The sequence below is a fragment of the Symphalangus syndactylus genome, chromosome 4 (genome assembly GCF_028878055.3).
Source record: "Symphalangus syndactylus isolate Jambi chromosome 4, NHGRI_mSymSyn1-v2.1_pri, whole genome shotgun sequence".
In the NCBI taxonomy this organism is placed as follows: Eukaryota; Metazoa; Chordata; class Mammalia; order Primates; family Hylobatidae; genus Symphalangus; species Symphalangus syndactylus.
This window is the reverse complement of record NC_072426.2, coordinates 42847125-42874738: the sequence shown is the minus strand read 5'-3', so window position 1 is coordinate 42874738 and position 27614 is coordinate 42847125. Positions and strand designations below refer to the sequence as shown.

Genomic DNA, 27614 nt, shown 5'->3' with positions numbered 1-27614 from the left:
GTTGTTTTCTATCTAATGATATGGTATAATTCTGTCAGTAATATTACCTTTGATTTTATTGGGTTTTCACCATTGCCATAATATTGAGAATAATACTAATGATAGGGGAATATATATATATATCAAAATTTTTTTTACCTTTAAATTTCTACTTTCTTTTCAGGTATGACAGCAGTTATCTGTACTTACCCTCTTGACATGGTTAGGGTCCGCCTAGCATTCCAGGTGAAAGGGGAACACACCTATACAGGAATTATTCATGCATTCAAAACAATTTATGCAAAGGTATTTCATATTTACCTTCCTCATCTATAACATGCCCTTTTATACTTAGCAAAATATTTTGAATGTCATATAAATAATTATTCTTTTACTTATAATTATTGATGTTAATAACAATAATTATGAAAACACATCTTTGTGTTTCAGGGTGGATCCCAGAATAATTTTTCTGTTATAAATGTGATTTTGTTCTTTGATGTTAATGATAATGAGCACAATGTAATTTCACTTGCAATTTTCCTTCACTCAAAAGGAAGGTGGTTTCTGTGGATTTTACAGAGGTCTGATGCCTACTATTTTAGGAATGGCTCCATATGCAGGTATGTTTCAAATTTGCCAGAATCCTAATTTGCGTGTTTAAAATTTGTTACCTTTTTTTTTTTCTGAAATGGTAATACAAAAAGATGCTATCTGTTAAGTACTTTTAATAAGAAATGATTTATGCATGGTCACATAATAATTTGGATATAAAGATGACTATTCATGTATAATAAGTGGAAAAGTACTTTACATCTTTTTCTTAATATCTGAGCCAGCTGTAGTCTTGTTAACAAACACGTTAGATGATGTTAAACATTTAGTTTTTATGAGCATGTTAATTAAAAATAGGAGTGAAAAGTGGTTTTTGTCTCATTATAAATAATGAAGACTTATGGCAAATTTTGAAAATATAGAAAAGTAGAAAGAAGAAAAATAAGGATACCTGTAATTCTCTAGTCTCCATTTATTACCTTGTTTACAGTCCTGTTTTTTTTTTGTTGTTGTTGTTGTTTTTTTTTTTTTTTTTTTTTTGAGATGGAGTTTCGCTCTTGTTGCCCAAGCTGGAGTGCAATGGCGTGATCTCGGCTCACTACAACCTCCACCTGCTGGGTTCAAGCGATTCTCCTGCCCATGGTCAGGCTGGTCTCAAACTCCCGACCTCAGGTGATCTACCCGACTTGGCCTCCCAAAGCGCTGGGATTACAGGCGTGAGCCACTGTGCCTGGCAGTCCTGTTTTTTTTTAAACTAAACTTTTTATTTTGAGGTAATTGTGGATTTACATACAGTTGTGTTACAAGACAAAATTGCAGCCAGTTTAGTTTAAACATCTCAGTTGGCTTTATTTTGCAATTCTAGAATTGGGCAATACTTCATTTCATAAAAATAGAGTAAGTGTTGGAATGGCTACACCCGAAGGAGTTGATTTTATATAGAGGAAGGGTTGAAGAAAGCAGAAACAATGAACAAGCAGGTTGCTCAGTTCACAGTTACTATCCTTGTAAGTTGGGGACAGGAAGAATAAAATAGAAAAATTACTAGTTAACTTCAGGTTATATTAGGCTACCTTTTTTGTGTAAGTATTAAAGCAAAAGGAGCCGGGTGTGGTGGCTCAAGCCTGTAATCCCAGCACTTTTGGAGGCCAAGGTGGGTGGATCACCTGAGTTCACGAGTTTAAGACTGGCCTGGCCAACATGATGAAACCCCATCTCTACTAAAAATACAAAAATTAGCTGGCTTGGTGGCGTGTGCCTGTAATCCCAGCTACTCGGGAGGTTGTGGCAGGAGAATCATTTGAACCCAGGAGGCGGAGGTTGTGGTGAGCCGAGATCCCGCCACTGCACTCCAGCCTGGGTGAAAGAGTGAGACTCCATTTCTAAATCAATCAGTCAATCAATCAATCAATCAAGCAAGCAAGCAAGCAAAGAGAAGTTTACTATCAAGCTTATTCAAGATTGAAACTGGCCTGTTAGAGAAAGCGGCTGTCACTTCTTTCTCCTGATTTCTCAGGTCAGGTAACAACTGGTTTTAGTTTGGTAGTGTGGAACTTAAGCATGGTGACTCTGTTTTGATTTTTAGTCTGGTCTGTTAGGGCCTAGTGTAGGAGCTTCATCCAAAAGAATGGACACCCTCCTAGGTGACAAGAGTGAGACCTTGTCTCTAAAAGTCAAACAAACAAAAAAGCAACAAGGGCTGGCGTGGTGGCTCATGCCTATAATTCCAGCACTTTGTGAGGCCAAGGCAGGCGGATCAGCTGAGGTCAGGAGTTCGAGACCAGCCTGACCAACATGGAGAAACACCGTCTCTACTAAAAATACAAAATTAGCTGGGCATGGTCATGCATGCCTGTAATCCCAGCTGCTTGGGAGGCTGAGGCAGGAGAATTGCTTGAACCCAGGAGGCAGAGGTTGCAGTGAGCCAAGATTGCGCCATCGCACTCCAGTCTGGGCCACAAGAGCAAAACTCTGTCTCAAAAAAGAAAAAAAAAGCAACAACCAAAAAACAGTGCACTAATAGCAAACTAAAATGTGGTGTGGCCAGGCATGGTGGCTCACACCTATAATCCTAGCACTTTGGGAGGCTGAGGCAGGAGGATTACTTGAGCCTAGGAATTTGAGACCAGCCTTGGCAACATGGGGAGAATCTGTCTCTACAAATAATTTTCTAAAATTAGCCAGGCTTGGTGGTCCCAGCTACTTGAGAACCTGAGTTAAGAGGATTGCCTGAGCCCAGGAGGTTGAGGCTTCAGCGAGCTGTGATCGTGCCACTATACTCCAGCCTGAATGACAGAGTAAGACCCTGTCCCAGTTGAATTTTTTTTTAGCTGTTCTAGTGGTTCAGAAATTCAAATTTTAAGGTAGTCGAATGCATCAGTCTATTCTTTTATGGATAGTCTTTATTGTGTCAAAAAATATTTTCTTCTGAGAATGATTTTTAATGTTTACCATTTTATATATATGCCACTAATCTGTCTGGAAGTATTTGTTTTCTTTGTTAAGGAAGTTTTTTTTTTTTCCCCTTCACTTTTGACTTGGCACCATTTTATAAATAGTCTTTTCCTGGCCGGGTGCAGTGGCTCACGCCTGTAATCCCAGCAGTTTGGGAGGCCGAGGGGGAGTGGATCATGAGGTCAGGAGTTCGAGACCAACCTGACCAACATGATGAAACGCCGTCTCTACTAAAAATACAAAAATTAGCCAGGTTTGGTGGCGCACGGCTGTAATCCCAGCTACTCAGGAGGCTGAGGCAAGAGAATCGCTTGAACCCAAGAGGCGGAGGCTGCAGTGAGCCAAGATCGTACCATTGCACTCCAGCCTGGGTGACAAGAGTAAAACTCTGTTTCAAAAAAAAAAAAAAAAGTCTCTTCTTTTCCCAGTCATCTTAAAATAATAATATTAGTGCAGAGGTTTTTTTTTGTTTGTTTTTTCTTTGACGTAGAGTCTCGCTGTGTTGCCCAGGCTGGAGTGCAGTGGTGCAATCATAGCTGAGTGCAGTGGTGCAATCACGGCTCACTGCAGCCTTGACCTCCCCCATGTCAGCCGTCTGAGTAACTGGGACTACAGACACGTAACACTGCATCTACCTCCTTTAAAACATTTTTTATAGTGATGAGTTCTCACTATATTACCCAGGCTGGTCTCAAACTCTTGAGCTTGAGCAGTCCTCCCACCTTAGCCTCAATAAGTGTTAGGATTACAGGTGTGAGCTACCACATGGGCTAGGGCAGTTTCATAATGAGTTTTTATATTGGTAAGAGAAATCTTTTATGAATTTTTTTTTTTTAAGACAGAGTCTCACTCTGTTGCCAGGCTGGAGTGCAGTGTTACAATCTCAGCTCACTGCATCCTCCGCCTCCCAGGTTCAAGCAATTCTCTTGCCTCAGCCTCCTGAGTAGCTGAGACTACAGGCGCATGCCACCACACCCAGCTAATATTTGTATTTTTTGTAAAGACAGGGTTTCACCACGTTGGCCAGGATGGTCTCAGACTCCTGACCTTGTGATCCGCCTGCCTCAGCCTCCCAAAGTGCTGGGATTACAGGCATGAGCCACCGCGCCTGGCCAATTCAATAAACATCACAATATCTTGAGTAATGCTTAGTTGGGAGGAATGCTTGAATTTCATATTTATTTACTTTTTTCCCTGCCTGAATTTCATTCTTAATTTTATTAATAAACAACCTTAATGGTTCTAGTAAAATCATGTAATATTTAACAAGCACTACCTGCATACTATTTTTATTAGATTCTACATGTTTTGTGAATTAACATAAACGCTTCTCTCATGGTCACAATTCTTCCTTGAAGACAAACTTAGACACTTAGTTAAAATAAAACTGCTTTTTCACTTCTTAATTTTTGCCTGTATCTTACATTATCACCATAACTGTTTTTTTGTTTCGTTTTGTTTTGTGTTTGAGACGGAGTTTCGCTCTTGTTGCCCAGGCTGGAGTGCAATGGCATGATCTCAGCTCACCGCAAACTCTGCCTCCTGGGTTCAAATGATTCTCCTGCTTCAGCCTCCTGAGTAGCTGGGATTACAGGCATGCGCCACCACACCCGACTAATTTTGTATTTTTAGTAGAGACAGGTTTCTCTATGTTGGTCAGGCTGGTCTTGAACTCCTGACCTCAGGTAATCCGCCCACCTCAGCCTCCCAAAGTGTTAGGATTACAGGTGTGAGCCACCACGCCTGGCCATCATTGTTATTTTAAATGTTAAGTTGTCACATTTCCTTGTAATTAATAATCATGAATTTAATTTTTCTCATGTGAAACCTTAGGAAACTTTATTTTTTTCACATATAAAGTGGCATTATATTCACTATAGCCTCCTTAAGTGCAGTAAACTGCAGTGGTGCATGAAAACCAAAGCTATAATTTTTTATTGGTGGAAATTTTGTCATCTTTAGGTTATTTATATACACAAATCTTTCTATTTTAAATTAAGCCAAACACCAGAAATTAGGAAATGTGTTTATTATTTAAGAATGGTGCCGGGCGCGGTGGCTCAAGCCTGTAATCCCAGCACTTTGGGAGGCTGAGGTGGGCGGATCACGAGGTCAGGAGATCGAGACCATGGTGAAACCCCTCTCTACTAAAAATACAAAAAAAAATTAGACGGGCGTGGTGGCGGGCGCCGTGGCGGGCGCCTGTAGTCCCAGCTACTTGGAGAGGCTGAGGCAGGAGAATGGCGTGAACCCGGGAGGCGGAGCTTGCAGTGAGCCGAGATGGCACCACTGCACTCCAGCCTGGGCGACAGAGCAAAACTCCATCTCAAAAAAAAAAAAAAGAATGGTGTCTTTTTCACAGCTCCCCTATGTTAAGCATCATGGTGAATTTATTTTTTGTTTTTCAGGTGTTTCATTTTTTACTTTTGGTACCTTGAAGAGTGTTGGGCTTTCCCATGCTCCTACCCTTCTTGGCAGACCTTCATCAGACAATCCTAATGTCTTAGTTTTGAAAACTCACGTAAACTTACTTTGTGGTGGTGTTGCTGGAGCAATAGCGCAGACAATATCGTAAGTTTCTTCACCAACTTAATTTAATCAAATTATAGTTACCCAGTCCTGATTTTCAGCATTGGTTAATCATTTATTTTTTCTAATAGATTATTCAAAAAGAGGATCCCTTGCAAAATATAAGTATCAATTTAATACATTTTTTCAGATGTGTGTGCACTTTAAGCATATTATAAATAATTACATGTTTGGATGCAGTAGCGCTGCCTGTTGTCCCAGCTACTTGGGAGACTGTGGCAGGAGGATTGCTTGAGCCCAGGAGTTTGAGGCCAGTCTGGGAGACATAGTGAGACCTTGCCCCTAAGAAAAAAAGAAAGAGGGCGGGCGCGGTGGCTCACGTCTGTAATCCCAGCAGTTTGGGAGGCTGAGGTGGGTGGATCACAAGGTCAAGAGATCAAGACCATCTGGCCAACATGGTGAAAACCCGTCTTTACTAAAAACACAAAAATTAGCTGGGTGTGGTGGCAGCCACCTGTAATCCCAGCTACTCTGGAGGTCGAGGCAGAGAATTGCTGGAACCTGGGAGGTGGAGGTTGCAGTGAGCCAAGAATGCGTCACTGCACTCCAGCCTGGGCGACAGAGTGAGACTCCGTCTCAAAAAAAAAAAAAAGAGATTGCATTTGTATATTGTATATTTAATTTCAGGCAATTATCTGTATTATTAGTTTTAGCCCTTATGGAAAATTTTGTATTGGTCTACTGTATTCAAGGGGACTTGCTGCATAACATTAGAGCAATTCTCAACTGGGGGTGATTTTACCACCAGTGGACATTTGTTAATGTCTGGAGACATTTTTCGTTGTCACAGCTGGCAGAGTGCTACTGGCATCTAGTGGGAAGAGGTCAGGGATGTGCTTAAACATCTCTAGTGCACAGGATAGTTCCCCACAACAAAGGATGATCCAACCGAAAATGTCAGTAGTGCCAGTGTTGAGAAACTGTATATTAGTGTTCAACAATGAAAAGCAACCAGTTTGTTTTTTCAGGAATTGACATTCAATTTAGCCTTTAGGAATGAACAGAACTTGATATTACGGTGATGGGAGAAAAGAATCCCCTAATCAGAGGGATCACATAAGCAAAGATCTCTGTTTTGTTAATTGATTTTATTCATATGCCTATGTCCCGACTCCTAGGTTAGACAGAACAATAAGAGCAGTAACACATTATTTCTTTGAGTTTATAGGGCTTTGTATTCAATAGTTGTTGAGTAGAAAACCAAAAATTTTTAATTCTTTATGTCTTTTTTCTTCTTTTAGCTACCCATTTGATGTGACTCGTCGGCGAATGCAATTAGGAACTGTTCTGCCAGAATTTGAAAAGTGCCTGTAAGTTCATATATGTCATTGTTCATTTTCTTTAGGAAATGTAACATTAAACTCAGTAAGGAGATAGGACTCTAGTTTGACTAATAGTCTGTATCTTACATTTTATCTCCCAAAGTTTATTTTGGTAACGTTATAAGATTACAATCAGGCAATCAGGTTCTTTTTTTTTTTTTGAGATGCAGTCTTACTCTGTCACCCGGGCTGGAGTGCAGTGGCGTGGTCTTGGCTAACTGTAACCTCCGCCTCCCGGGTTCAAATGATTCTTTTGCCTCAGTCTTCCAAGCAGCTGGGATTACAGGCACCCACCACCATGACTGGCTAATTTTTGTATTTTTAGTAGAAACAAGGTTTCACCACGTTGGCCAGGCTGGTCTTGAACTCCTGACCTCAAGTGATCTGCCTGCCTGCCTGGTCTATAATCAGGTTCTAATCCTCCTGTTAAAAATTTAATTTAGGGCCAGACATGATAGCTCGTGCTTGTAATCCTAGCACTTTGGGAAGCCGAGGAGGGCATATCACCTGAGGTCAGGAGTTTGAGACCAGCCTGGCCAACATGATGAAACCCCGTCTGTACTAAAAATACAAAAATTAGCCAGATGTGGTGTTGGGCACCTGTAATCCCATCTACTAGGGAGTTGGAGGTTGCAGTCAGCCAATTTGGCGACAGAGCGAGACTCCATCTCAATAAAACAAAAAAAAAAAAAAACAAACAAAAAAAAACAAAGAAAATATTAAATTTAGGCTAGTCGTGGTAGCTCATGCCTGTAATCTGAGCAATTTGGGAGGCCAAGGTGGGAAGATCACTTGAGCTCAGGCGTCCAAGACCAGCCCAGGCAACACAGTGAGACCTTGTCTCTATATAAAAAAAATATTATTTTAGAGCTTTTTTTTTTTTTTTCAGACAAAGTCTCGCTCTTATCCCCCAGGCTGGAGTACAATGGCACGATCTCAGCTCACTGCAACTTCCGCCTTCCGGGTTCAAGCTATTCTCCTGCCTCAGCCTCCCGAGTACCTGGGATTACAAGTACCTGCCACCACGCCTGGCTAATTTTTGTTATTTTTAGGAGAGACAGGGTTTCACCATGTTGGCAAGGCTGGTCTAGTACTCCTGACCTCAGGTGATCCGCCCACCTTGGTCTCCCAAAGTGCTGGGATTACAGGTGTGAGCCTCCACGCCCAGCCAGTTTTTTAAAAAAGTAATATAATGTGAGCTACATGTTTAATTTAAAATTTTTTGTAGCCAAATTTTTAAAAAGTATAAAAAGAAATATTGGCCGGACGTGATGGCTCACGCCTGTAATCCCAGCACTTTGGGAGGCCGAGGTGAGCGGATCACGAGGTCAGGAGATCTAGACCATCCTGGCTAACACGGTGAAATCCTGTCTCTAGTAAAAATACAAAAAATTAGCCGGGTGTGGTGGCAGGCACCTGTAGTCCCAGCTACTCGGGAGGCTGAGGCAGGAGAATGGTGTGAACCCAGGAGGTGGAGCTTGCAGTGAGCCGAGATCGTGCCACTGCACTCCAGCCTGGGCGATAGAGTGAGACTCCGTCTCAAAAAAAAAAAAGAAATATTGCTCAGGAGGCTAAGGCACGATAATTGCTTGAACCCAGGAGGCAAAGAACTGAGATGGCGCCACTGTACTCTAGCCTAGGTGACAGAGTGACACTCTGTCTCAAAAAAAAAAACAAAAGAGGTCTGGCGCAGTGGCTCACACCTGTAATCCCAGCACTTTGGGAGGCAGAGGTGGGTGGATCATGAGGTCAGGAGTTCAAGACCAGCCTGGCCAAAATGGTGAAACCCGTCTCTACTAAAAATACAAAAAAAAATTAGCTGGGCGTGGTGGCAGGTGCCTGTCATACCAGCTACTCAGGAGGCTGAGGCAGGGAATTGCTTGAATCTGGGAGGCGGAGGTTGCAGTTAGCCAAAATCATGGCACTGCACTCCAGCCTGGGCGACACAGCGAGATTCTGTCTAAAAAAGAAAAAGGGCCGGGCGCAGTGGTTCACACCTGTAATCCCAGCACTTTGGGAGGCTGAGGCGGGAGGATCACAAGGTCAGGAGATTGAGACCATCATGGTGTCAACATGGTGAAACCCCGTCTCTACTAAAGATACAAAAAAATTAGCTGGATGTGGTGGTGTGCACCTGTAGTCCCAGCTACTCGAGAAGCTGAGACACAAGAATCACTCGAGCCCAGGAGATGGAGGTTGCAGGAGCCGAGATCATGCCACTGCACTCCAGCCTGGCAGCGAGACTGCATCTCAAAAAAAAAGAACAGAAAAAGAAGAAAAAAAATATATAATTGTTAAAAATATTTTTTGTTTAACCTAAACTGTTATCACCTCAACATTTCATTATTTTGTTTCTTTTTTTTTTATACTAACTGTTTGAAATCCAGGGTGTATTTTACACTCACAGCACATCTTGATTTGGACTGCCAGATTTCAAGTGCTTAATAGCCATATGTGGCTAGTGGCTGCTGTGATTGTATAGCACAGCTCCAGAGTTTTCTTTATAGTAATTTAGAACCATTCCATTTGATTGGTGTCTCAGGGGAAGAGCAGAACATTTGTTCGTGAATTTGGATTGCCGTGTTCACCCAAAAGATTTTTTGGGCTGGGAGCATTGCCTTGTGCTTGTTGTATCCAGCTACTTGAGAGGCTGAGGTGGGAGGTTCACTTGAGGCCAAGAGTTTGGGATCAGCTTGGAAAACATTGTAAGACTTTGTCTCTAAAAAAATTTTTTTTAACTAAAAACAAACGGCCAGGCGCGGTGGCTCACGCTTGTAATCCCAGCACTTTGGGAGGCCGAGGTGGGCGGATCACGAGGTCAGAAGATCGAGACCACGGTGAAACCCCGTCTCTACTAAAAATATAAAAAAATTAGCTGGGCGTGGTGGCGGGCACCTGTAGTCCCAGCTACTCGGAGAGGCTGAGGCAGGAGAATGGCGTGAACCCGGGAGGCGGAGCTTGCAGTGAGCCGAGATCGCGCCACTGCACTCCAGCCTCGGCGACAGAGAGAGACTCCGTCTCAAAAAAAAAAAACAAACAAAAAATTTAGTGAGGTATGGTGGTGTGTGCCTGTAGTCTCAGCTACTCAAGAGGCTGAGGTGAGAGGATTGCTTGTGCCCAGGAGTTGGAGGCTGTTGTGAGCTATGATTGCCACTGCACTCCAGCCTAGGCAACAAAGTGAGAACCTGTCTCTTTAAAAAAAAAAAAAAAAAGATTTTTGAAAAGATTTCAGTCCAGATTGCCTACTGAAAGGGAAAGGCCAAGCCCAAATTATTGGTTTGAAAGGAAAGGAACAACTCTGAAACAGGAAAGTCTTCATTGCTGAAATCTGAAAGATAGTCCTTCAAGCTTTAGTTCTATAACCACCTGCTGTTGATGCTGTACAACTTGAGCTATAATAAAGGCTTAAAGGGCAACTGAACATATATCCTTTAAAAGGATTGCATTAGTATTTCAAATATAAGTATGAAATAATGTTGTCCAGTAAATGTCATAGACATAGTACAAACAAAATATGTTGTACTAATGAGTCCTGAAATTTGATGCATAATGCTTGTACTTGTTTGGAATGACTTGCCTTTTTATTATGAAAAAATTTTCACTTGTTATAACATTTGTCTTTCTAAAGCTATTCAAGATAGCATTTAAGCTTCTTTAAAAATTGATATTATGGGCCAGGCGCGGTGGCTGACGTCTGTAATCCCAGCACTTTGGGAGGCCGAGGCGGGTGGATCACCTGAGGTCAGGAGTTTGAGACTGGCCTGGGCAACATGGAGAAACCCCGTCTCTACTAAAAATTATAAAAATTAGCTGGGCATGGTGGCGCGTGCCTGTAATCCCAGCTACTCAGGAGACTGAAGCAGGAGAATCACTTGAACCTGGGAGGCAGAGGCTGCAGTGAGCCAAGATTGTGCCACTGTAATCCACACTCCCACCTGGGTGACAGAGCAAGAGTCCGTCACAAAAAAAAAAAAAATTGATATTATGGATCCTGAAATTGTTTCTTCATGAGTGGGCATAGAGATCATCATTTAATCATTGTCTTTCAGTACCATGCGGGATACTATGAAGTATGTCTATGGACACCATGGAATTCGAAAAGGACTCTATCGTGGTTTATCTCTTAATTACATTCGCTGTATTCCCTCTCAAGCAGTGGCTTTTACAACTTACGAACTTATGAAGCAGTTTTTTCACCTCAACTAAAAAAAAATTATGGTTGGTTTTTCTTAATACATTCTCAGAGGGAGAAATGAAACATTACTATAATTGTGGGGGGAGCATTACTTGAATGGGGATATTTACCCTGTCACAGGAGCCACTGGTATTTTAGTACTTGATTATTTTTTCTTTAGTCACAAATCAGAAGTGCTTACCATACTTTTTGATGCCAAACATTATACCTTAGAACATTGAAGAAAATATTCCTAAGCTGATGCTGGCTAAACCGCTTTGAAGTTTTATTTGGAAGTAGAATTCGCTTTAAAACGGGGTTCAAGAGGTTGCCATTAGCTTTGTCATGCTGTTCAAAGTTTTTAATTGTTATCATGGTTTTTAAAAGACTGACAGTGTTTATTATTATTAAAATAAGCAGGGTTGGTTATATTGCAATAGAATAATGAGAATTGAATTTTTAAGTTCTATAAAACAGCCAGCATTGACATTTTATTTTTGTTATCTCTCTTCTCACAATTATGCTCCACTGGATAGTAGGAAAAACACTTCTTTCCTTCATTTTTTAAATAAAATTAATGTTGTATTTAAAAAGTAGCCATGTAGAGACACAAAAATAAATGAAGAAGCTGGGCATGGTGGGATGGGCATGTGGTCCCAGCTACTCTGGAAGCTGAGGTGAGAGGATCACTTGAGCCCTGGAATTCCATGCCAGCCTATGCAACATCATGAAACCCCGCTTAATAAATGAATGAACGACTAAGTCTTGCTCAAATGTTATTACTAGGTACTATGAGTGACTTATATGTGTTTTAAAATGTCAGTGTGTTTCCCAGAGGCAGAAATAAAAATACTGAATATCTTTGCTCTTAAAAACAAAGTAGCACTATAGATTTGTTTTTGTTAGATGATTTGCTCTATACTAGAATATTTAAGTAGACTGTGAAATATTTATTAATATAGATGTGAATATCAGAAAATGTTTCTAAGGTATTATGATGCATCAACTAGTTCTTCCATGTAAAATAATTTTAGTGCAATATGAAGACGTAGAAATGTAAAATATGATTTGAATTGTTATCCTTTATATTAAGAAAATGTTTTAAAATGTAAGAATTCCATTTATTCTTTTTAGAGTACTTTTTATGATTTATTATACGCATATCAGAAATGAGAAGGGAATATTTAAAGTTCTGTGTTCAGAAAGAGTAATTTGTAGAATTGATGTGAGTTTTTTTTTTTTTTTTTTTTGAGATGGAGTCTCTCTCTATCGCCCAGGCTGGAGTGCAGTGGTGCGATCTCGGCTCACTGCAATCTCTGCCTCCCGGGTTCAGGTGATTCTCCTGCCTCAGTCTCCTGAGTAGCTGGGACTACAGGTGCCTACCACCAAAAATTAGCCTGGCTAATTTTTGTATTTTTAGTAGAGACGAGATTTCACCGTGTTAGCCAGGATGGCCTCAATCTCCTGACCTCATGATCTGCCCACCTTGGTCTCCCAAAGTGCTGAGATTACTGGCGTGAGCCACGGCGCCCCGGCCCTTTGATGTGACTTTAAAGACATTAGAAGGCCGGGTGTGGTGGCTCACGCCTTGATTCCCAGCACTTTGGGAGGCCGAGTTGAGCGGATCACCTGAAGTCAGGAGTTTAAGATCAACATGGTGAAACCCCACCTCTACTAAAAATACAAAAAGTAGCCGGTGTGGTGGCTCGTGCCTGTAGTCCCAGCTACTCGCGAGGCTGAGACATGAGAATTGCTTGAGCTCGGGAAGCAGAGGTTGCAGTGAGCCGAGATCACACCACTGCACTCCAGCCTGGGTGACAGAATGAGACTCCATCTCAGAAAAAAAAGGAGACATTAGAAAACTAAGTTGAGGCCAGGCGTGGTGGCTCTTGCCTGTAACCCTAGCACTTTGGGAGGCTGAGGCGGGAGGATATCTTGACCCCAGGAGTTCGAGACCAGTCTGGGCAACATAGTGAGACCCCGTTTCTTTCAAACAAAAGAAGGAAAACTAAGTTGAAAGTGTTATTTTTGCTTCAATTTTTATTTCTTTACATAAAAGGTTTCTTGTCATACCTTGGTAAAAATTTGATGAGCTGGTTTCATTTTGAAAGTCTTTATTTTAAAAATAAGTATGTATCTTTGTATGATTTATAAGTGTACCAGTAGGTAGCAATACATGTGTTCTTGGCCAGATGTGTTGGCTCACGCCTGTAATCCCAGCATTTTGGGAGGCTAAGGTGAGTGGATCACCTGAGGTCAGGAGTTCGAGACCAGACTGGCCAACGTGGAGAAACCCTGTCTCTATTAAAAATACAAAAATCAGCCAGGCATGGTGGCGGGCACCTGTAATCCCAGCTACTTGGGAGGCTGAGGCAGGGAGAATTGCTTGAACCCAGGAGGCACAGGTTGCAATGAGCCAAGACTGTGCCATTGCACTCCAGCCTGGGCGGCAGAGTGAGACTGTATAAAAGGAAAAAAAAAAAGAAAAGAAATACATGTGTTCTTAAAACCATTTGTATATTTTCATTTCTAGACCACACTGTAGCTAATTATTGTTATTAAATCTTAAGATAATTTAAGTATATAAAATAAGTATCGAGCCGGGCATGGTGGCTCACCCCTGTAATCTCAGCACTTTGGGAGGCTGAGGCGGGTGGATCACGAGGTCAGGAGATCGAGACCATCGTGGCTAACACGGTGAAAACCTGTCTCTACTAAAAATACAAAAAATTAGCTGGGCATGGTGGCACGCACCTGTAGTCCCAGCTACTCGGGAGGCTGAGACAGGAGAATCGCTTGAACCTGGGAGGCGGAGTTTGCAGTGGGCCCAGATCGGGCGGAGATCTGGGTGACAGAGCAAGACTCCATCTCAAAAAAAAAAAAAGATACCTCAGTTATGTTATCAGTAAGAGGGAATTGCAAATATCTTTTAAATAAAAATTTGCATTCTATATGTTATAGAATACAGAGGATATTAAAAATAAATTTTATCCATGTTTTGACAATTTCTTTCTTTTAATTGTTTACATATTGAAGCACAAATGCTAAACATAAGTCAGAATGGAATAATATTTAAAATAATGACTGTGTTTATATCTGATAAACACAGATATAAACCCAAAGATTTACCCAAAGTGCATCTTGCCAGGTTATCTTCCATTTGAAGACTGACATTTTATTTCTTTTTTGATCTTTATTGTTCCTCTCTTCCACCTCTCAGTGGGTATAGCTCTCTGGTCTGTAGAATGGGACAGTGGTCTGGTTTCTGGATTGATAAGTGAGGTATACCTCCTAGTTTTCTTTTTTTTTTTTTTTTTTTTTCTGAGACGGAGTCTCGCTCTGTCACCCAGGCTGGAGTGCCGTGGCGCGATCTCGGCTCACTGCAAGCTCCGCCTCCCGGGTTCCCGCCATTCTCCTGCCTCAGCCTCTCCGAGTAGCTGGGACTACAGGCGCCCGCCACCATGCCCGGCTAATTTTTTTGTATTTTTTTTTAGTAGAGACGGGGTTTCACCGTGGTCTCGATCTCCTGACCTCGTGATCCACCCACCTCGGCCTCCCAAAGTGCTGGGATTACAAGCGTGAGCCACCGTGCCCAGCCACCTCCTAGTTTTCAATGATTACCTGTAGAAGGTGGAGAAGTTACTGGATATGTTTAATAATATCTCATTACATTCTTTTTTTTTTTTTTTTTTTTTAACGAGAGTCTTAACTCTGTCGCCCAAGCTGGAGTGCAGTGGTGCGATCTTGGCTCACTGCAACCTCCACCTCCTGGGTTCTAGCGATTCTCCTGCTTCAGCTTCCCGAGTAGCTGGGATTACAAGCACCCGCCACCACGCCCAGCTAATTTTTGTGTATTTAGTAGAGCTGGGTTTTGCCCTGTTGGCCAGGCTGGTCTTGAATACCTGACCTCAAGTGATCTGCCCACCCCAACTTCCCAAAATGCCGGGATTACTGGCATGAGCCAGTGCTCCTGTCCTCATTCCATTCTTCACCGTGGTACTGACCATCCATTTATTCAGCACCAATTGTGTGCCAGACCTTGTGTCAGCATTATGGAGGACTTCCTTTGGGAGGCTTGTTAGCTGTACTTGCAATCTGATTTGGGTTCCCAAATCAGCATATAACACCAGGTATTTCTCTAATAGAGTATGTGCCACACTTTATGCTAATTGCCTGTTTATCAATGTCCCCACATCCCAACATCTGGTTCCTTCAAGGGCAGGGAGCACAGGGTATGGCGTCAGAGTGGTACTCAGTGATGTTTACTGGTGGGTAGAAGGAAGGGTTAATCCCTGTTTTTGAAGACTTTATGTTCTAGCAGGGAGAAATGAAGCACAAATAGTTCAAGAAATAAACAATTTAGAAATAAAGTCATTTGGTTTGTTTCGCAGAAATAACTTATTGCTGATTTGCCAGCATGAGTGGCAAATATATAATAAAACCTGGCTGGGCGTGGTGGCTCACACCTGTAATCCCAGCACTTTGGGAGGCTGAGGCGGGCAGATCACGTGGTCAGGATATCAAGACCATCCTGGCCAACATGGTGAAATCCCATCTTTACTAAAAATACAAAAATTAGCCAGGCGTGGTGGGTGCCTGTAGTCCCAGCTACTCGGGAGGCTGAGGTAGGAGAATTGCCTGAACCCAGAAGGTGGAGGTTGCAGTGAGCCGAGATCGCGCCACTGCATTCCAGCCTGGGTGACAGAGTGAGACTCTGTCTCAAAAAAAAAAATAAATAAATAAAATAAATGAATATATAAAATAAAAATATATATGTATACATATCATTTATATATATATATAATAAAACTTATGAATAGTTTTTATGGCTGGGTGAAGTGACTCATGTCTGTAATTCTAGCCCTTTGGGAGGCTGAGCGAGGAGGATCACTTGAGCCTAGGTGTTCGAGCCCAGCCTGGGCAACATTGTAAGACTCTGTCTCATTTTTTTATATAAAATGTTTTTTTAAAAAACCCTATGTACAATTATTTATTTTTTTCCCCAAGGATTATTCCCAAACTATGTACAATTAATGGGGTGCCTTGCAGAGTTGGATCAATAATACTTGACACACTTGTATAGCAAGCATACATTTTACATAGTTCCTCACATCTATTCTTTGAATCCCAGACACCGTATTGGGCACTAGAAATCGGTGATAAATAATAACAATTATGTATATTTCCTGAAGAATTATGTGGCATTCCTTGTTTTAAGCACCTTTGATGCCTTAGCTCAATCTCCATTACAATACTATGATATGAGTACCATTTAATATTTCTTTTTGACAGATGGGAATAATCGAGGCCTAGGAAGATTCCTAGGGAGATTAAATTACTTGGCCAGGTTCACGTAATTGGCGGATCTAGGATTCAAATTCAGCCGGTCTGAATCTAGAGCCTATTCTTTTAGCTATGATGCTATACAGTAATACACTGTTCAAATGAAACTGTAGCATGTCATTAAATTTGAACATCAATAAACATACCAAGCAATAAAATTATTATAGCTTGTGGAAAGTGCTTACGAAAACAGTAAATAAGCTACCTGAGAATGGTCAAGGAAAGGTTTCTTTGATGTGCTATATATACATTCAACAGACACATGGAGGATGAAAAGGAAACAGCCATGCAAAGAGTTCTGGGGAAAGACTGGCCCAGGTGAAGAGAACGCCAGGTACAAAAACCCCGAAACAGGAAAAAGTTTGGTTTGACAATGGAATTGCCAAAAGGCCAGTGTGACTGAAGTATTGTGCGTGAAGGAGTAGCAACAGATGGGGTTAAAGAAATAGACAAGGGGAGGCCGAGGTGGGCGGATCACGAGGTCAGGAGATCGAGACCACGGTGAAACTCCGTCTCTACTAAAAATACAAAAATTAGCCGGGTGTGGTGGCACATGCCTGTAATCCCAGCTACTCGGGAGGCTGAGGCGGTAGAATCGCTTGAACCTGGGAGGCAGAGGTGGCAGTGAGCTGAGACCACGCCATTGCACTTCAGCCTGGGTGACAGAGTGAGACTCCATCTCAAAAAAAAAAAAAAAAAAAAAAGATCAAGACCATCCTGGCTAACATGGTGAAACCCCATCTCTACTAAAAATACAAAAATTAGCCGGGTGTGGTGGTGTGCACCTGTAGTCCCAGCTACTTGGGAGGCTGAGGCAGGAGAATCACTTGAACCCAGGAGGCGGAGATTGCAGTGAGCTGAGATCGAGTCACTGCACTCCAGCCTGGTGACAGAGTAAGACTCCATCTCAAAAAAAAAAAAAAAAGAAATAGACAAAGGCTAGATCATGTAGCCATCTACAGGATGTGGTAGTGATTTTGTCTTTTATTCTAAATGCAGTGGGAAGGCCGGGTGCAGTGGCTCACACCTGTAATCCCAGCAGTTTGGGAGGCCGAGGCTGGCGAATCACCTGAGGTCAGGAGTTTGATACCAGCCTGGCCAAGATGGTGAAACCCTGTCTCTACTAAAAATACAAAAAATAGCTGGGCATGGTGGCACACATGTATAATCCCAGCCACTTGGGAGGCTGAGGGAGGAGAATTGCTTGAACCCAGGAGGCGGAGGTTGCAATGAGCTGTGATCACGCCACTGCACTCCAGACTGGGTAACAGAGTGAGACTCCATATCAAAAAAAAAAAAAAAATGCAATGGGAAACTATTGAAGATTTTCAGCTGGTGAGTATCATTGTCTGATTATATTTTTACAAAGATCACTGCTTTGTCAGCGATGGTTTGCAGTTAAAACAGAAATAAAAGGCTGGGCGCAGGCCGGGCGCGGTGGCTCATGCTTGTAATCCCAGCACTTTGGGAGGCCGAGGCGGGCGGATCACGAGGTCAGGAGATCGAGACCACGGTGAAACCCCGTCTCTACTAAAAATACAAAAAAATTAGCCGGGCGTGATGGCGGGCGCCTGTAGTCAGAGGCAGGAGAATGGCGTGAACCCGGGAGGCGGAGCTTGCAGTGAGCCGAGATTGCGCCACTGCACTCCAGCCTGGGCGACAGAGCGAGACTCCATCTCAAAAAAAAAAAAAAAAAAAAAAAAAAGGCTGGGCGCAGTGGCTCACACCTATAATCCCAGCACTTTGGGAGCCGAGGCAGGTGGATCACCTGAGGTCAGGAGTTTGAGACCAGCCTGACCAACATGGAGAAACCCTGTCTCTACTGAAAATACAAAAATTAGCCAGGTGTAGTGATAAAAGCCTGTAATCCCAGTTACTCGGGAGGCTGAGGCAAGAAAATTCCTTGAACCTGGGAGGTGAAGGTTGTGATGAGCCGAGATCGCGCCATTGCACTCCAGCCTGGGCAATAAGAGCGAAACTCAGTCTCAAAAACAAACAAAACAAACAGAAAAACAGAAATAAAAATAAAGACAATAGAGAAAATAAACCCCAAATCTTAAGAATGAGAAAGAGGACATCACTGTGGATCCTACAGATGTTTAAAAGATATTAAGGGCCAGGCGTGTGTGGTGGCTTATACCTGTAATCCCAGAATTTTGGGAGGCCAAGGTGTGTGGGCAGCTTGAGCTCAGGAGTTGGAGTACAGCCTGGCCAATATGGCTAAACGCCGTCTCTACAAAAAATAAAAAATAAGCCGGGTGTGTTCGCGCACGCCTGTGGTCCCAACTACCTGGGAGGCTGAGGTGGGAGGATGGCTTGAGCCTGGGAGGGGAAAGTTGCAGTGAGCCGAGATTAGGCTGCACTCCAGCCTAGACAATAGAGCCAGAACCTGTCTCAAAAAAAAAAAAAAAAAAAAAAGAAATTTGACAATTTAGATGAAATGGAAAAATACTTTGAAAAATTCAACCAAGACTGACATAGATGAAACAGAAAATATGCATAGCCAGTTAAAGAAAGTGAGGCCAGGCGTAATGGTTCATGCCTGTAATCCCAGCACTTTGGGAGGCCAAAATGGGAGGATCACTTGAGCCCAGGATTTTGAGACCAGCCCAAACAACACAGTGACCCCTGTGTCTGTTTTTAAAAATATACCTGGACATAGTGATGTGCACCTATAGTCTCAGCTACTTGGGAGGCTGAGGTAGGAGGATCAACTGAGTCTAGGGAGGTCAAGGCTACAGGGAGTTGTGATCGCAGTACTGCATTCCAGTCTGGGTGACAGAGTGAGACCCTGTCTCAAAAAATTAAGAATTTGAGGGCTGGGCGTGGTGGCTCACGCCTGTAATCCCAACACTTTGGGAGGCCAAGGCGGGTGGATCTCCTGAGGTTGGAAGTTTGAGACTAGCCTGACCAACATGGAGAAACCTCGTCTCTACTAAAAATACAAAATTAGCTGGGCGTGGTGGCACATGCCTGTAATCCCAGCTACTTGAGAGGCTGAGGCAGGAGAATCGCTTGAACCTAGGAGGCAGAGGTTGTGGTGAGCTGTGATCGCACCATTGCACTCCAGCCTGGGCAACAAGCACAAACATCTGTCTAAAAAAAATAAAATAAAATAAATTGAATTCATTATCAAAAACTTTTCCACAGGGCCAGGCGTGGTGGCTCATGCCTGTAATCCCAGCACTTTGGGAGGTTGAGGCGGGCGGATCACAAGGTCAGGAGATCGAGACCATCCTGGCTAACACGGTGAAACCCCATCTCTACTAAAAATACAAAAGATTACCTGGGTGTGGCGGTGGGTACCTGTAGTCCCAGCTACTTGGGAGGCTGACGCAGGAGAATGGTGTGAACCCGGGAGGTGGAGTGTGCAATGAGCCGAGATCGCGCCACTGCACTCCAGCCTGGGTGACAGAGCGAGACTCCATCTCAAAAACAAAACAAAACAAAACCTTTCCACAAAGAAAACTCCAGGGCTAGGTAGTGAAGTGTACTAAATAGCTAAGGAATAATCTCAGAAACTTCTAGAAATTAGAAGAGAGCGTGAACCCGGGAGGCGGAGCTTGCAGTGAGCCGAGATTGCGCCACTGCACTCCAGCCTGGGTGACAGAGTGAGACTCCGTCTCAAAAAAAAAAAAAAAAAAAAAAAGAAGAAGAGAGCACTTCCCAACTCATTTTACGATGCCAGTATAACCCTGATACCCAAACCTGACAATGCTGTTATAAAACAGAAAATTACAAATCAGTATCCTTCAAGAACTTAGATGGGCTGGGTTTAGTGGTTCACACCCCTAATCCCAGCACTTTGGGAGGCTGAGTTGAGAGGATTGCTTGAGCTTAGGAGTTCAAGACCAGCTTGGGCAACACAGCAAGAGCTTGTGTCTACTAAAAATGAAAAACAAATTAGCTGGGTGTGATGGCACACTCCTGTAGTCTCAGCTACTTGAGAGGCTGATACGGGAGAATCACTTGAGCCTGACAGATCGAGGCTGCAGTGAGCTGTCATTGTGCCACAGCACTACAGCCTGGGTGACAGCAAGATCCTGTCTCAAGAAATAAAACAACCAAAAAACCAACATAGATGGAAAAATTCTTTTTTTTTTTTTTTTTTTTTTTTTGAGACGGAGTCTCGCTCTGTCGTCCAGGCTGGAGTGCAGTGGCGCAGTCTTGGCTCACTGCAAGCTCTGCTTCCTGGGTTCACGCCATTCTCCCGCCTCAGCCTCTCCGAGTAGCTGGGACTACAGGCGCCCGCCACCACGCCCGGCTAATTTTTTTGTATTTTTAGTAGAGACGGGGTTTCACCGTGGTCTCGATCTCCTGACCTCGTGATCCGCCCGCCTCGGCCTCCCAAAGTGCTGGGATTACAAGCGTGAGCCACCGCGCCCGGCCTGGAAAAATTCTTAACAACAGAGCAAATCAAATCCAGCAATACATAAAACGTTTATTATGTCATGACCAATTTGGGTTTATCCTAGGAATGCAAAGTTTTTTTTTAACATTGTGAAATCAATGGTAAAGCTTCTCATAATAACAGAATAAAGGAGAAAAACCATACAGTCCTTCTATAGATACAATAACTGCTTGAAAAAATCCCGCATTTATTCGTTATCAAAATGAATCATATTTAGAACAAAGGGGTCTTCTTCAATCTAATAAAGGACATTTTGGCAGAGTATACCTTTATACTTTCCAACAATGACCAGAACACATCCTAATTCATATGGTTTTATTTTTTTTGGGGATGGAGTCTCGCTGTTGCCCAGGCTGGAGTGCAATGGCACAATCTTGCTCACTGTAACCTCTGCCTCCCAGGTCCAAGCAATTCTCCTGTCTCAGCCTCCCAAGTAGCTGAGATCACAGGCATGCGACACCATGTCTGGCTAATTTTTGTATTTTTAGTAGAGATGGGGTTTTGCCATGTTGGCCAGGCTGGTCTCAAACTTCTGACCTCAGATGATCCTTCCGCCTCGGCCTCCCAAAGTGATGAGATTACAGGCGTGAGCCACCAGGCCCCATATGCTTTTCTTATGTGTCATTGACACTCATCCCATCAAGAGGTAGGAACTGTGTTCCCCTTCCCTTGAATCTGGCTGACTAGGCCTGTGACTACCATGATGTTATATCACTTGCAAAGGTAGGTCATAAAGCTGTTGATATCAGGGACAAATACTAATAGAATAACTCCCATTCCAGTGTGTACATATTTGAAAGCCCATGTACATGATAAATGTATTAACTTTTTGCCAATTTTTTTTTTTTTTTTAGACTGAGTCACTCTTTCACTTAGGCTGGAGTACATGGCGTGATCTCAGCTCACTGCAACCTCTGACTTCCAGGCTCAAGTGATTCTCCTGCCTCGGTCTCCTGAGTAGCTGAGATTACAGGCATGCACCACCACACCCGGCTAATTTTTATATTTTTAGTGGAGACTGGGTTTCACCATGTTGCCCAGGCTGGTCTTGACCTCCTGACCTCAAGTGATTCACCCGCCTCGGCCTCCCAAGTTGTTGGGATTATAGGCCTGAGCCACCGGGCACCCGGCGCATTTTATCCATTTAAAAAACGAATAACAAAAATAAGGATAAGAATTATACCACTGATACTTAACATGGCTCTGGATGTTCTAGTCAATGCCTCCAGAAGAGAGAAGTATATAAATATCAAAAATCGGTGCATACCACTGCGCCCAGCAAGGAAACATCTTTTAAAAATGGGAGACACCAGGCCATATTAGAGGCTCAATCCAATAGTGAGGGCGAGGCCGATGATACAAGAGAATAATTGAAGAAGTGATGCTTTTGAGAATGCTTGAAGCCCTGGGATGCCAAGTGCAAGTGGAGCGATTGCCCTTTAACCAGAAGAACACTTTGTCTGCTATTGAAAAAGTGGAAAGAGGTTATGAAGAATGGTGCAGATATTAGAAGTTTTGTAGAATTTTTTTTTTTTTTTTTTTTTGGAGACGGAGTCTCGCTCTGCCTAGGCTAGAGTGCCGTTGCGGGATCTGCAATCTCCGCCTCCCGTTTTCAATCTATTCTCCTACCTCAGCCTCCCGAGTAGCTGGGATTACAGGTGTGTGCCACCACGCCCAGATAATTTTTGTATTTTTAGTAGAGATGGGGTTTCACCATGTTGGCCAGGCTGGTCTCAACTGCTGACCTCGTGATCCTCCCGCCTCAGCCCTCCGAAGTGCTGGGATTACAGGCGTGAGCCTCCATGCCTGGCCAGAAGTTTTGTAGATTTAGCCGTGGCATGATCAAGGAGTTCCTGTCCGACAGTTTCTATTTTCTCAACGAGTTTTCTGAAAAAAAGGGGAGAGGCTGTTTCCCAGGGAGTGCACAATTCTGAAGGCTAACCAGGGACGCCTGGTTTTGGGCAACTACAAATGGTTGTGTTCAAACTAAGCGTGTGTCGGACACGGGTTGGAGTGTCAAGAGGGAAGGCAGGAGCGTTTAGTCTGCTTCAGATATGAAGACTCCCTGTATCCCCACTCCTAAACAAGGGAGCAAAGGCAGGGGCCAGAGTCCTGCTGCTCAGGTGAGGCGCCCCACGTGGAACGCGCCGGCGCGGGAGAGGCGGCCTGGCGCAGGTCATTTGGGACCTCTGCGGGTTGGCGCATGCGCGCCAGGCGCGCAGACTCGCGCTTCTTTCCCTTTTTTAAGTTTTCTGTGTTACCCCCGGTTCCGCTGTCTGTTCTGTCTACAGTTTGAGATCCCCGCGTCCAGGATGGAGCAGCTGAACGAACTGGAGCTGCTGATGGAGAAGAGTTTTTGGGAGGAGGCGGAGCTGCCGGCGGAGCTGTGAGCGGAGAGCGGGGAGGGTGTGGGAACAAGCGGGAGATTTGAAAGAAGGAGCGGGAGAGGCTGCGTCCGCACCGCCTCAGACTGACCGGGCCCGGGGCCCAGGGACCCGGTGCAGCTCCCTGGGCACCCGACGAGCCTCCAGAGTCGGGGCCCGCCTCCCAGGGTGTTCTTTGGGGCCACATTCAGCCAGAGCCTGGACTCTCCCTCGCCCAGCAGTTCATTGTTTCCCTTGATTTCACCTCTCTCCCTAAGTTGAGGAGTTTCGGCCACTGAAATGTTTTTATAACAGGAAATTGCAACCGCCCTAGGCTTTTCTCCATGTTTAGTTGGATTAACTTATCCTTGGGAGATCTTTGCACCCTCAGCATGGTGTATATAAATGATCAGAGGAAGTTAACCACGGTCATAATGTGGAATTACTTTCAATATTATAGCAATAATGCTAATTAGCGTTGAGGGACTTTTGCGTTTGGGCTTTTGATCAGCAATACCTTTTGAGAAACATCTTTAAGGCATCATAGCCAATCTTGGGAAATTCATGGCCTGAGGTTAGGTGGAGTACAGGAATAAAGCGTTTGCAAAATACTAGAACCTACGGTCAGGTAACAAGATAACTTGCAGGGTAATGTGAAAGGCGTTTGATGTTATCACTGGAGAGGTAATGACTTTGGACCCTCTTTGGTCCCTCACTGATGCCTCAGTCAAACGGGGAAGACTTAAGAGATACTTAATAGGAGAAGGGCTGTTGTCTTGAGAGATTATTATTTTGCATAATTTTAGACAGCTTGGACCGATGGATGAAAGTATTGAGAAATTGACTTACCCACTATAAATATAAGTAATAAAGTTCTGAATTACTCTGTAAAGGATTGAGCTAAGTCGATAGTATTAAGCCCGCTTTCTGTCCAGTGAGATTTTATCGAAAGATTTCTGGCTTTACGTTAGCCGGTTGGACTAAATTATTTCTAAGTACAATTCTGTGGCTCATGATAGGACTTTCAGTGAACCACGGACACTACCCTTTTCCGTAACATAAGTCTCATATTTACAAAAAGGATCGTGTCCAAAACATCTCCTTTTACTTGTACTTTGGGAAGGCTTGCACCAGTGGTAGAAATTTCTTCTTTAATATTATCCAATTTATACTTTCCTTTTTTTTTTCTCCCCCAGAAACGGGGTCTTTTTCTGTCGCTCAGGAAGGGGTGCAGTGGCATGATCGTATCTCACTGCAGCCTCAAACTCCTGGGCTCAAGCAGTCCTTCCACCTCAGCCTCTTGAGTAGCTGGGACTACAGGTGTGCACCATCATGCCTGGCTTCCAGTTTATTCTTAATCCTCATTGTAATGAGTGTCCCACAGAACTCCTTGCAGAAATTAAAATGGAAAATCTCATATCATGAGCGTGTTTGAAATGGCATTACTTCTGGGAATTTTTTATAATAGGAATTCTTCTGTGCCTTTGCTCTCTTAATTTTACCTATTTTGTCTAAATGTCATTGCAATAAGGTTTTCAGAAGAAAGAAACCTAGAAAACTGGAAGATTGGTTTGTAGATAAAACATATTGGATGTATTCTTATTTCATGGTTGTGCTAAAATAGTTTTGTATGTGTGTGCTTTAGATTTCAGAAGAAAGTGGTAGCTTCGTTTCCAAGAACAGTTCTGAGCCGAGGAATGGATAACCGGTACCTGGTGTTGGCAGTCAATACTGTACAGAACAAAGAGGGAAACTGTGAAAAGCGCCTGGTCATCACTGCTTCACAGTCACTAGAAAATAAAGAACTATGCATCCTTAGGAATGACTGGTAATTTTTATGTGACTTGAGCACCGACTCGAATCTTAAGGGTACCATCGTAAAACTTATCAAATGGCTTCTGTGAATGTTACTACAATTTAATTGTTTAAAAGGGAGTAGATTTGATCCTAGCCTAATTCTGCATGAAAATTATATCTATTACTCCTGTCTCTCAAGTCTCATTTTCCAAAAATTGACTTTTGTTGTCATTTGAAAATCACGTGGGCCAGGCATGGTGGCTCACACCTGTAATCCCAGCACTTTGGGAGGCCAAGGCAGGTGGATCACCTCAGGTCACGAGTTTGAGACCAGCCTGACCAACATGGAGAAACCCCGTCTCTACTAAAAATAAAAAAAAATTAGCTGGGTATGGTGGCACATGCCTGTAATCCCAGCTACTCTGGAGGCTGAGATAGGATAATCGCTTGAACCCGGGAGGTGGAGGTTGCAGTGAGCCGAGATCATGCCATTGCACTCCAGCCTGGGCAACAAGAGTGAAACTTCATCTCAAAAAAAAAAAAAAGAAAAGAAAATCACGTACAAAGGACCTTAGTAATGACTGCTTCCTATTTCCCAGTACATTCTTTTTTTTTTTTTTTGTATTTTTAGTAGAGACGGGGTTTCACCATGTTAGCCAGGATGGTCTCGATCCCCTGACCTCATGATCCGCCCACCTCGGCCTCCCAAAGTGCTGGGATTACAGGCATGAGCCACCGCGCCCGGCCTTCCCAGTACATTCTAAGATTGCAGTTTAAACGCATGTTAGTTTTAACTAAAAGCAAAATTAATTAAAACATATGAACATTCTTAGGCCTTAGATTTCTCTACTCAAAGTGTGGTATGTGAGGGGTGGAGTGTAGATGCAGAAAAGCTAGAGGTCTAACTTTGACTCTTCGTCTAAGCCGTGAATTAATTTGTTTTTGTTGTTGTTGTTGTTTTTGGAGATGGAGTCTCGCTCTATCGCCCAGGCTAGAGTGCAATGGCGCGATCTCAGCTCACTGCAACCTCCGCTTCCTGGGTTCAAGTGATTCTCCTGCCTCAGCCTCACAAGTAGTTGGGATTACAGATGTCTGCCACCACGCCCAGCTAATTTTTGTATTTTTAGTAGAGACAGGGTTTCACCATGTTGGCCAGGCTGGTCTTGAACTCCTGACCTCAGGTAATCCACCCGCCTCGGCCTCCCAAAGTGCTGGGATTACAGGCATGAGCCACCGCGCCTGGCCTGGTTTCAACTAGTTCAGTTTGATTTTATTCTTGCTACACTGGGTTTGGCTTCATGCTTCAAGACTTATACAAGCTGTAGATTTCCTAAAAGTCTTAAGAAAGAATTAATTATTAAAACAACCCAATTCATAATTGGAGCTATATATTACATTAGCAAAGGTTTTTTGATAGCTTTTGCAATAGACTTTACTGGCGCTAAGTTGTTTTCCCTTTGGGATTTATAGAAGACCCTTGAGTATTCTCAGATGTGTTTGACACATAGAAAGGGGTAGAATGACTGGGAGTTGTTTTAGAAGACTGTATCCTGGTATTTGACTTTTTTTTTAAAGACCCAGAAATTTAGAAATATTTTTTTCTTCTTCAGATAAAATACTCATTTATTTTTTTGAAGCCTCCCTAATACGTTTACATGTAGGAACCTAAGCAATGTATTTATACTTTAACTTTGCTTTATTTTCAGGTGTTCTGTTCCAGTAGAGCCAGGAGATATCATTCATTTGGAGGGAGACTACACATCTCATACTTGGATAATAGATAAAGATTTTGGATATTTGATTCTGTATCCAGACATGCTGATTTCTGGCACAAGCATAGCCAGTAGTATTCGATGTATGAGAAGAGCTGTCCTGAGTGAAACTTTTAGGGTAAATAATAGTAACAGTTAATGTTTCTGCAGGGTCTGAGAGTTTTACGGAGCACTTTTACATTTATTATTTCACTTAATCCTCCCAGCAACCCTGTAAAATAAATGGTATTAATCAGCTGCATTTTATAGATGAGGAAAATGGGCTCAGAGAGGTTAAGTGACTTGCCCCATAGCCGCATAACTATGAGGTGGCAGTGCTAGGACTAAAGGCCAGGTGCCTGAGTCCTTTGAATCTTGTTCAGGGCTTAATAAAATAAGTAATTATAATAAGAAAATTAATTTAAATGATAAACTTTTAAACATACCTAGACATTTCCAAACCTGGCTTCATGTGATTCCCACTAAACTAAAAATAAATGTGCAAATTGCTTTAAAAAAATGTATTTTGGTAGAAAAATTAGCCAGGTGTGGTAGTGTGCACCTGTAGTCCCAGGTACTCAGGAGGCTGAGGCAGGAGAATCGTTTAAACCCGGGAGATGGAGGTTGCAGTGAGCTGAGATCATGCTACTGCAGTCTAGCCTGGGTGACAGAGCGAGACTCTGTGTCAAAACAAACAAACAAACAATGTATTTTGGGCTATTTCAAACATACAAAGAGATGATTGTAATAAACTCCCATGTATTCAACACCCAGCTTTTTATTTATTTTTCTTGAAACATGCAGTTTTTATTTTAAAATAAAAAGTCTCAAAAAAAAAATGTATTTTGGGGCTGGGCGCGGTGGCTCATGCCTGTA

At 43.0% G+C, this 27614-nt stretch overlaps 2 protein-coding genes across 13 annotated transcripts in view; both read left to right on the top strand.

Annotated features, from left to right (window-relative positions):
* The window catches only part of SLC25A16 (solute carrier family 25 member 16), a 58913-nt gene extending 36892 nt beyond the window's left edge, over positions 1 to 22021 (top strand). For 4 of the 7 annotated variants that reach the window (XM_055274500.2, XM_055274504.2, XM_063637192.1 and 1 more), the window contains 5 exons: positions 164 to 285; positions 536 to 602; positions 5397 to 5559; positions 6819 to 6887; positions 10949 to 12202. In XM_055274500.2, the coding sequence (XP_055130475.1) occupies positions 164 to 285; positions 536 to 602; positions 5397 to 5559; positions 6819 to 6887; positions 10949 to 11105 (578 nt within the window). In that variant the 3' untranslated portion in view covers positions 11106 to 12202. Of the gene's footprint in view, positions 1 to 163; positions 286 to 535; positions 603 to 5396; positions 5560 to 6818; positions 6888 to 10920; positions 12203 to 21681 lie in introns of those variants that run through there. The other 3 variants (XM_055274502.2, XM_055274501.2, XM_063637194.1) reach the window with 3 other exon arrangements.
* A 355-nt stretch (positions 22022 to 22376) lies between these two features.
* DNA2 (DNA replication helicase/nuclease 2) overlaps positions 22377 to 27614 on the top strand; it is a 60221-nt gene continuing 54983 nt past the window's right edge. For 5 of the 6 annotated variants that reach the window (XM_063637146.1, XM_063637144.1, XM_063637142.1 and 2 more), the window contains exons 1-3: positions 22377 to 23213; positions 24836 to 25018; positions 26694 to 26877. In XM_063637146.1, coding sequence (XP_063493216.1) covers positions 22882 to 23213; positions 24836 to 25018; positions 26694 to 26877 — 699 coding nt within the window. In that variant the 5' untranslated portion in view covers positions 22377 to 22881. The remainder of the gene's footprint in view (positions 23214 to 24835; positions 25019 to 26693; positions 26878 to 27614) is intronic. The other variant, XM_063637145.1, reaches the window with a different exon arrangement.